General features: G+C 41.4%; 1 protein-coding gene across 4 annotated transcripts in view; it reads right to left on the minus strand.

The window, feature by feature from the left end:
- Positions 1-220: 220 nt before the first annotated feature.
- The window catches only part of yaf2 (YY1 associated factor 2), a 30,472-nt gene continuing 19,483 nt past the window's right edge, over positions 221-11,209 (minus strand). For 2 of the 4 annotated variants that reach the window (XM_064939244.1, XM_064939247.1), the window contains exons 3-4: positions 8,179-8,334; positions 221-2,587 (exon numbers count right to left, since the gene is read on the minus strand). In XM_064939244.1, the coding sequence (XP_064795316.1) occupies positions 2,311-2,587; positions 8,179-8,334 (433 nt within the window). In that variant the 3' untranslated portion in view covers positions 221-2,310. The other 2 variants (XM_064939243.1, XM_064939246.1) reach the window with 2 other exon arrangements.

Consider the following 11,209-nt stretch of genomic DNA (forward strand, 5'->3'; position numbering starts at 1 on the left):
CTGTTAAAGTCTAGAACCCTGGTTCATATCCAGGACAAGCTGTTAAAGTCTAGAACCCTGGTTCATATCCAGGACAAGCTGTTAAAGTCTAGAACCCTGGTTCATATCCAGGACAAGCTGTTAAAGTCTAGAACCCTGGTTCATATCCAGGACAAGCTGTTAAAGTCTAGAACCCTGTTCTTATAGAAACATGAACAACAGACAGAAAGCAAAAACATAATGCCATTATGTATATCTTTCTTTATAGACATTGAACCATGTAATCAACCAAGTTGTCTATACATTTGTAAACAGCAAAGCTTGGTATAAACAAAACAAAGGATAGAAAATGTAACAGTGAATGTTGTGATACGGTATGATCAACCATATGAGGTGGTGTTAAAACGGACACAATTCAAAAACAGACGCTGTTTTGAAGAACATTTTCTCATGAATGATAAAACCACACCAGGTCCCAGCTGATGTGAGTCAATGACAATACAATTCAGTCTCCAACACATTCAATCAATAAATGACACTTTACAACTGAGACAAGTACCAAAAGAGAGCCCATAGGTTTTCCATCCTCTCCACATGTACCTCATGTTTTCTCCCATAATGCAACACAAACTGAAGAACTCTGAACCATAATCATCATGTCACGACAGTTCTCATTGGACAGGCGGTTGAAAGTTCCGATGTTGACATGGATACTGACACTGACGTGATGTTATAACACATTAAAACAGAGCTGTACAATAGGCTAAGATCAGCTAAATGTAATGACATTACTTCATGTTTAGAACACAGGTTTCAAAAAATAGTTTTTAAAAGTCAGTTAAATTGGCCTAAAGTTAATCAGAGAAATGTAATTAAAACAAGACTTCAGATTGTGGTGTTTTTTTTTGTCCAAAAGCAAACCACAACTCAAGCTTGGTAGTAGTAGTGCTAGCTGTAACCTGTAGCTGCTAAATGTGTTGATCTAGCTGTAACCTGTAGCTGCTAAATGTGTTGATCTAGCTGTAACCTGTAGCTGCTAAATGTGTTAATCTAGCTGTAACCTGTAGCTGCTAAATGTGTTGATCTAGCTGTAACCTGTAGCTGCTAAATGTGTTGATCTAGCTGTAACCTGTAGCTGCTAAATGTGTTGATCTAGCTGTAACCTGTAGCTGCTAAATGTGTTGATCTAGCTGTAACCTGTAGCTGCTAAATGTGTTGATCTAGCTGTAACCTGTAGCTGCTAAATGTGATGATCTAGCTGTAACCTGTAGCTAGTACTACAGTAAATGTGCAAGTCCAGAGATAATATTACATATCAGAGTTGAGGACAGAGGAGTGAGGTTAGAGTGGCCTATGTTAAGCCATGAGTAGTCATAGCCAAGGTCTAGGGGTTGGGGATCCAGGCCAAGGTCTAGGGGTTGGGGATCCAGGCCAAGGTCTAGGGGTTGGGGATCCAGGCCAAGGTCTAGGGGTTGGGGGTCCAGGCCAAGGTCTAGGGGTTGGGGATCCAGGCCAAGGTCTAGGGGTTGGGGATCCAGGCCAAGGTCTAGGGGTTGGGGATCCAGGCCAGGGTCTAGGGGTTGGGGATCCAGGCCAGGGTCTAGGGGTTGGGGATCCAGGCCAAGGTCTAGGGGTTGGGGATCCAGGCCAAGGTCTAGGGGTTGGGGATCCAGGCCAATGTCTAGGGGTTGGGGATCCAGGCCAAGGTCTCGGTGTCGTGGATCCAGGCCAAGGTCTAGGGGTCCAGGCCAGGGTCTAGGGTTTGGGGATCCAGGCCAAGGTCTAGGGGTCCAGGCCAGGGTCTAGGGGTTGGGGATCCAGGCCAGGGTCTAGGGGTCCAGGCCAGGGTCTAGGGGTTGGGGATCCAGGCCAAGGTCTCGGTGTCGGGGATCCAGGCCGAGGTCTAGGGGTTGGGGATCCAGGCCAAGGTCTCGGTGTCGGGGATCCAGGCCAAGGTCTAGGGGTTGGGGGTCCAGGCCAGGGTCTAGGGGTCCAGGCCAGGGTCTAGGGGTTGGGAATCCAGGCCAAGGTCTAGGGGTCCAGGCCAGGGTCTAGGGGTTGGGGATCCAGGCCAGGGTCTAGGGGTCCAGGCCAGGGTCTAGGGGTGGGGGATCCAGGCCAAGTTCTTGGTGTCGGGGATCCAGGCCAAGGTCTCGGTGTCGGGGATCCAGGCAAAGGTCTAGAGGTTGGGGATCCAGGCCAAGGTCTAGGGGTTGGGGATCCAGGCCAAGGTCTAGGGGCTGGGGATCCAGGACAAGGTCTAGGGGTTGGAGGTCTGAGGGTCTGTTGGGCTAGGAGTTTGGTGGTCCGGGGGGGTCCAATTGGGGGGGTCTAGTGGGACTCAGTCCCGACTAAGAAGCCCTCTCCCCGGGGTGAAGATGACCGTGAGACCCCTCTCTCAGTGTTGTTGTCTGAGCTGGAGCCACTGTGGTGTTCTGCAGACACAGACACAGTGCTGGAGGGGGTGGTCGAGGTTGGGGGTGTGGTGGTGGTGGAGGAGGGGGGAGGTTTGGTTTTCTCCTTAAAGTCTGTGATGATGACAGTCAGGTCTCCAACCGTGACCTCTAGGTGCTGAGCGCTGCTCCTGTCAATGTTTTTTAACCTGGGCCTGATGGAGGGAGAGGAGACAGATGGATGTTATAAGCCTTTGACAGAGAGAGGGAGGATAGGGGTAAACCACACAAACTGGAGCGCTTATGAAATATGTGGAAACCATATACAGTTGAAGTCAGAAGTTTACATACACCTTAGCCAAGTACATTTAAACTCAGTTTTTCACAATTCCTGACATTTAATACTTGTAAAAATTCCCTGTCTTGGGTAAATTAGAATCACCACTTTATTTTAAGAATGTGAAATGTCAGAATAATAGTAGCGAGAATTATTTATTTCAGCTTTAATTTCTTTCATCACATTCCCAGTGGGTCAGAAGTTTACATACACTCAATTAGTATTTGGTAGCATTGCATTTACATTGTTGAACTTGGGTCAAACGTGTCAGGTAGCCTTCCACAAGCTTCCCACAATAAGTTGGGTGAATTTTGGCCCATTCCTCATGACAGAGCTGGTGTAACTGAGTCAGGTTTGTAGGTCTCCTTGCTCGCACACGCTTGTTCAGTTATGCCCACAAAGTTTCTATGGGATTGAGGTCAGGGCTTTATGATGGCCACTCCAATACCTTGACTTTGTTGTTCTTAAGCCATTTTGCCACAACTTTGGAAGTATGCTTGGGGTCATTGTCCATTTGGAAGACCCATTTGCAACCAAGTTCAACTTCCTGACTGATGTCTTCAAGTAATAGCATGATAGTGTGAGATGTTGCTTCAATATATCCACATCATTTTCCTGCCTCATGATGCTATCTATTTTGTGAAGTGCACCAGTCCCTCCTGCAGCAAAGCACCACCACATCATGATGCTGCCACCCCCGTTCTTCACGGTTGGGATGGTGTTCTTCGGCTTCCCCCTTTTTCCTCCAAACATAACGATGGTCATTATGGCCAAACAGTTCTGATTTCCTTTCATCAGACCAGAGGACATTTCTCCAAAAGTATGATCTTTGTCCCCATGTGCAGTTGCAAATGGTAGTCTGGCTTTTGTATGGCGTGTTTGGAGCAGTGGCCTTTTCCTTGCTGAGCAGCCTTTCAGGCTATGTCGATATAAGACTTGTTTTACTGCGAATATAGATACTTTTGTACCAGTTTCCTCCAGCATTTTCACAAGTTATTGATGTTGTTCTGGGATTGATTTGCACTTTTTGCACCAAAGTACGTTCATCTCTAGGAGACAGAACGCGTCTCCTTCCTGAGCGGTATGACGGCTGTGTGGTCCCATGGTGTTTATACTTGTGTACTATTGTTTGTACAGATGAACGTGGTACCTTCAGGTGTTTGGAATTGCTCCCAAGGATGAACCAGACTTGTGGAGGTCCACACATTGTTTTTCTGGGGTTCTGGCTGATTTCTTTTGATTTTCCCATGATGTCAAGCAGAGTCATTGAGTTTGAAGGAAGGCCTTGAAATACATCCACAGGTACACCTCCAATTGACTCAAATGGTGTCAATTAACCTATCAGAAGCTTCTAAAGCCATGACATCACTTTCTGGAATTTTCCAAGCTGTTTAAAGGCACAGTCAACTTAGTGTATGAAAACGTCTGACCCACTGGAATTGTGATACAGTGAATTATAAGTGAACTAATCTGTCTGTAAACAATTTTTTGAGAAATGATGTGTCAGGCACAAAGTAGATGTCCTAACCAACTTGCCAAAACTATAGTTTGTTAACAAGACATTTGTGGATTGAGTTTTAATGACTTCAGACTTCAACTGTACCTTCCTACTATCATACTACTTTGATACTGCTACACTGGCACTAATAATACTAGCAATAATCCCACTATCATACTAATAATAAACACTATCATGCTGATACTACTACTAATCACACTATCATACTACTAAACACTATCATGCTACTACTAAACACTATCATACTACTAAACACTATCATGCTACTACTAATCACACTATCATGCTACTACTAATCACACTATCATACTACTAAACACTATCATACTACTACTAATCACACTATCATGCTACTACTAATCACACTATCATGCTGATACTACTACTAATCACACTATCATACTACTAAACACTATCATACTACTACTAATCACACTATCATGCTACTACTACTAATCACACTATCATGCTGATACTAATCACACTATCATGCTACTACTAATCACACTATCATGCTACTACTAATCACACTATCATGCTGATACTAATCACACTATCATGCTACTACTAATCACACTATCACACTACTAAACACTATCATGCTATACTAATCACACTATCATACTACTACTAATCACACTATCATGCTACTACTAATCACACTACTAATCACACTATCATGCTGATACTAATCACACTATCATGCTACTACTAATCACACTATCATGCTATTACTAATCACACTATCATGCTACTACTAATCACACTATCATGCTACTACTACTACTACTACTACTAATCACACTATCATGCTGATACTAATCACACTATCTACTACTAATCACACTATCATATACTAATCACACTCATCATACTAATCACACTATCATGCTACTACTAATCACACTATCATGCTACTATACTACTACTACTACTCACACTATCATGCTGATACTAATCACATATCATGTTGACTAATCACACTATCATATAATCATGCTATACTACACACTATCTAATCAATCACACTATCATGCTGATACTAATCACACTATCATATACAATCACACTATCATACTACTACTAATCACACTATCATGCTGATACTAATCACATTATCATGCTGATACTAATCACACTATCATGCTACTAATCACACTATCATGCTACTACTAATCACACTATCATAATCACATCACTATCATCATACTGATACTAATCACACTCACACTATCATACTAATACTAATCACACTATCATGCTATACACACTACTACTATATCATGCTACTACTACTACTATACTACTAATCACACTATCATGCTACTACTACATATCACTAATCACACTATCATACTACTAATCACACTAATCAATCACACTATCATGCTACTAATCACACTATCATGCTATAATCACACTACACTACTACTACTACATCTATACTACTACTAATCACACTATCATACTACTACTAATCACACTATCATGCTGATACTAATCACACTATCATCTACACTACTATCACTACTATAATCACACTATCATGATACTAATCACACTATCATGCTATACTAATCACACTATCATCATGCTACTACTAATCACACTAATAAACACTATCATACTACTACTACACACTACATATCTATACTAATCACACTATCATACTACTACTATCACACTATCATACTACTACTACACACTATCATACTACTAATCACACTATCATCTACACTAATCTATATCATACTACTACTACTACTATCACACTCACTACTACTAATCACACTATCACTACTAACTAATCACACTATCATGCTACTACTAATCACACTATCATACTACTACTAATCACACTATCATGCTACTACTAATCACACTATCATGCTACTACTAATCACACTATCATACTACTACTAATCACACTATCATGCTGATACTAATCACACTATCATCTACTAATCACACTATCATACTACTACTAACTACACACTAATCACTACTAATCACACTATCATACTACTACTAATCACACTATCATGCTACTACTAATCACACTATCATGCTACTACTAATCACACTATCATACTACCACTACTACTACTAATCACACTATCATGCTGAAACTAATCACACTATCATACTACTACTAATCATACTACTACTAACTAATCACATCATACTACTACTACTACTATCATCACTACTATCATACTACTACTAATCACACTATCATACTACTACTAATCACACTATCTACTACTAACTACTATCACACTATCATACTACTACTAATCACTACTAATCACACTATCATACTACTAATCTACTAATCGCACTATCACTATCATGCTGACTAATCACACTATCATGCAACTACTAATCTAATCACTATCATGCTATTACTAATCACACTCATCATGCTACTACTAATCACACTATCATGCTACTACTACTACTAATCACACTATCATACTACTAATACTAATCACTACTACTACTAATCACACTATCATACTACTACTACTACTACTACTACTAATCACACTATCATACTACTACTAATCACACTATCATGCTGATACTAATCACACTATCATACTACTACTAATCACACTATCATACTACTACTACTAATCACACTATACTACTACTACTACTACTAAACACTATCATACTACTACTACTACTACTACTAAACACTATCATACTACTACTACTACTACTACCAAACACTATCATGCTGATACTAATCACACTATCATGCTATTACTAATCACACTATCATGCTGATACTAACCACACTATCATGCTGATACTAATCACACTATCATACTACTACTAATCACACCATACTACTACTACTACTACTAAATCATATCACACTATCACACTATCATACTACTACACTATCATACTACTACTAAACACTATCATACTACTACTACTAAACACTATCATACTACTACTATTAATCACACTATCATACTACTACTACTAATCACACTATCATACTACTACTAATCACACTATCATACTACTACTACTAAACACTATCATACTACTACTACTAATCACACTATCATACTACACACTACTACTAATCACACTACATACTACTACTAATCACACTATCACACTATCATACTACTACTACTAATCACTACACTATCATGCTATCATACACTATCATACTACTACTAATCACACTATCATACTACTACTACTACTAATCACACTATCATACTACTACTATCTCACTACTACTACTAATCACACTATCATACTACTACTAATCACACTATCATATCATACTACTAAATCACACTATCATACTACTAATCACTATCTACTACTAATCACACTATCATCACACTACTACTACTAATCACTGATACTAATCACACTATCATGCTGACTAATCACACTACTACTACTAATCACACTATCATGCTCTAATCACACTATCATACTAATCACACTACTACTAATCTACACACACTATCACTACTACTACTACTACTACTAAACACTATCATACTACTACTACTACTACACTATACATACTACTACTAATCACTACTACTACATACTACTACTAATCACACTATCATACTACTACACTACTACTACTACTACTATCTAACACTATCATACTACTACTACTACTACTCACTATCATATACTACTACTACTACTACTACTAACTAATCACACTATCATACTACTACTACTACTCACACTATCATACTACTACTACTACTATCATACTACTACTACTGCACACTATCATACTACTACTACTACTCTAATCACTATCATACTACTACTACTACTACTAAACACTAATCATATCTACTACTAATAATCACACCATACTACTACTACTACTACAGGTTAAATGCAACAGGTTCATGATAAACAGTTGTTTATCTGTGAATGTTTACCTCATCTTCTTGTGGTTGTTCTTCTTCACTGTGGGCTCTTTGTCATTCTTCTCCTGGTCCGTTCTGTCCTTCTTGTCCTTCTTGGGCAGCAGCGTGGGCGAGGCGAACTGCGGCGCTACCCGCTGAGCAACCAGCTGGGAAACAGGACGAGGCTTCCTGTAGGAGTACACCGTACCATTAGTGAGACAGGGAAGCGTTTAGCGAGCAAAACCAATGTGTTATATTTACAAACTATCTAGTAATTAGCCGTTTCTAAGCCATTTATAAAGTACACCTTAATGTAAAGTGTCGACAATAACGTTTGAAAAAGCTGGAAACTTGGATACAGCAATCAACAACGACGTCACTTATGGGAAAAACAGAACGAGGCCAACATAACATAACAAGTGAAAAGGCCGAAGCAGTGACCACTAACCACCCAGCTTAAAACTTAAAAGAACATACAGCATTGAATGCAATCTGTGGGTGTAGTCAAACCTACTCCCTGAAGAAGCAGCTACCCCATGTCCTCCTCCTCTGTCGAAATGCTTCACAAAAACATGCATTATGCAATTATTCCACTGTATACATGAGCTGTCAGGTCCTGTACGCTGCTTCTTTAGGGACGGACAAATCACTAGTGTGAATGCCAGCCCAGCCCACAGTGCTGACAGACCCATCTGCTGTTCTGCATGGTGAGATTACTACCCCATACAGTCAGTGTGTGTGTTGTGTGTGTGTGTGTGTTGTGTTCTGCCATGGTGAGGTTACTACACCATACAGTCAGTGTGTGTGTTGTGTGTGTTGTGTTCTGCCATGGTGAGATTACTACACCATACAGTCAGTGTGTGTGTTGTGTGTGTTGTGTTCTGCCATGGTGAGATTACTACACCATACAGTCAGTGTGTGTGTTGTGTGTGTGTGTGTGTTGTGTTCTGCCATGGTGAGGTTACTACACCATACAGTCAGTGTGTGTGTTGTGTGTGTGTGTGTGTTGTGTTCTGCCATGGTGAGATTACTACACCATACAGTCAGTGTGTGTGTTGTGTGTGTGTGTGTTGTGTTCTGCCATGGTGAGGTTACTACACCATACAGTCAGTGTGTGTGTTGTGTGTGTTGTGTTCTGCCATGGTGAGATTACTACACCATACAGTCAGTGTGTGTGTTGTGTGTGTTGTGTTCTGCCATGGTGAGATTACTACACCATACAGTCAGTGTGTGTGTTGTGTGTGTGTGTGTTGTTCTGCCATGGTGAGATTACTACACCATACAGTCTGCCATGGTGAGGTTACTACACCATTCAGTCAGTGTGGTGAGATTACTACACCATGTCAGTGTGTGTGTGTGTGTTGTGTTCTGCCATGGTGAGGTTACTACACCATACAGTCAGTGTGTTGTGTTGTGTGTGTGTGTGTTGTGTTCTGCCATGGTGAGATTACTACACCATACAGTCAGTGTGTGTGTTGTGTGTGTTGTGTTCTGCATGGTGAGATTACTACACCATACAGTAGTGTGTGTTGTGTGTGTGTGTGTACAGTGTGTGTGTTGTGTGTGTGTGTGTGTGTGTTCTGCCATGGTGAGATTACTACACCATACAGTCAGTGTGTGTTGTGTGTGTGTGTGTGTGTGTGTGTGTGTGTGTGTGTGTGTGTGTGTGTGTTGTGTTCTGCCATGGTGAGATTACTACACCATACAGTCAGTGTGTGTGTTGTGTTGTGTGTGTGTGTGTGTGTGTGTGTGTGTGTGTGTTCTGCCATGGTGAGATTACTACACCATACAGTCAGTGTGTGTGTTGTGTGTGTGTGTGTGTGTGTGTGTGTGTGTGTGTGTGTGTGTGTGTGTGTGTGTGTGTGTGTGTGTGTTGTGTTCTGCCATGGTGAGATTACTACACCATACAGTCAGTGTGTGTGTTGTGTGTGTGTGTGTGTGTGTTGTGTTCTGACATGGTGAGATTACTACACCATACAGTCTCTGTACTGACTGCAGAGTGATCTTTCCTTTCAGTGGTTCCCTCTAGAACAAAACACACACATGCTGACATTTCACAGATGAGCCCTCGAGGCATGCAGAAACTCGACCAGCACATTTTGCACGAAATTCCCCACCATGAGAGTAATTGTCATTGTCTCTAGTCAGTTCCAATCACACTGTAGTAAGATGGAGAAACAGTTTAGCCTAGAAAATACTCCTTGTTTCTGCAGTGCTAATAATCAGTATGCTTATCTGTGATGGATCTGTTTATCTTCTGAATACTCTCAAACAGAACAGTACTTGACTTTCTGACACACAGAAACCATGACAACTATAGCTGGACCGAGTCGCTAAGGGAAGAGGAAGGCATTGTTTAGATGACCATAATGGCCTCAATTACGCTACAGCCTGAAAAAGCTACATTGAAGTGTTGTTCTGAAAATCCCCTTACAGTAACTGCATCAAGGCCTGCCAGCATGGACATGTATCACATGGCCTATATACTGCCAGAGACACAGAGAGAGAGGGAGCGAGAGAGAGAGAGAGTCACAGCACAGCCCACCACGGAACTAACCAATGCTGACAACTTTAATCAGCCAGAGAACAATCTCTCAGTAATAACATCATTCATGTTGTTGTGTGTGTTGAAAATCATCTCCGTCCCGACTCCCCAAACACATTGGGATGGATGACGGGAGCGGCTGCCAGGGGACAGAGGAGCCCGCTGACAGGACTGATACTGTCATGTTGTACAGAGGTGGAGTGGTTAACAGAGCACAGCAGGTAACCCAATCAGAGGTCATTAAGAGAGCTATGCTATAGGTCTCCAGTGTGTGTGGTGTGTGTGTGTGTGTGTGTGTGTGTGTGTGTGTGTGTGTGTGTGTGTGTGTGTGTGTGTGTGTGTGTGTTGTCCCGTAATGGCCTAGCATGTACACACCACATCAGGCCGGGCTGGGACAGGGACAGTAACTGAGGCATTGATTCCAATAGGATGATTTTCCTCAGTGTCTGGCTCGGCGTGCTAGCCTATGTTCTGACAGGAATGTTGTGTGTTGGAACCACTGTGTGGGAGTGTGATTTT

This window comes from Oncorhynchus masou, chromosome 27 (assembly GCF_036934945.1).
Source record: "Oncorhynchus masou masou isolate Uvic2021 chromosome 27, UVic_Omas_1.1, whole genome shotgun sequence".
Classification (NCBI taxonomy): domain Eukaryota; kingdom Metazoa; phylum Chordata; class Actinopteri; order Salmoniformes; family Salmonidae; genus Oncorhynchus; species Oncorhynchus masou.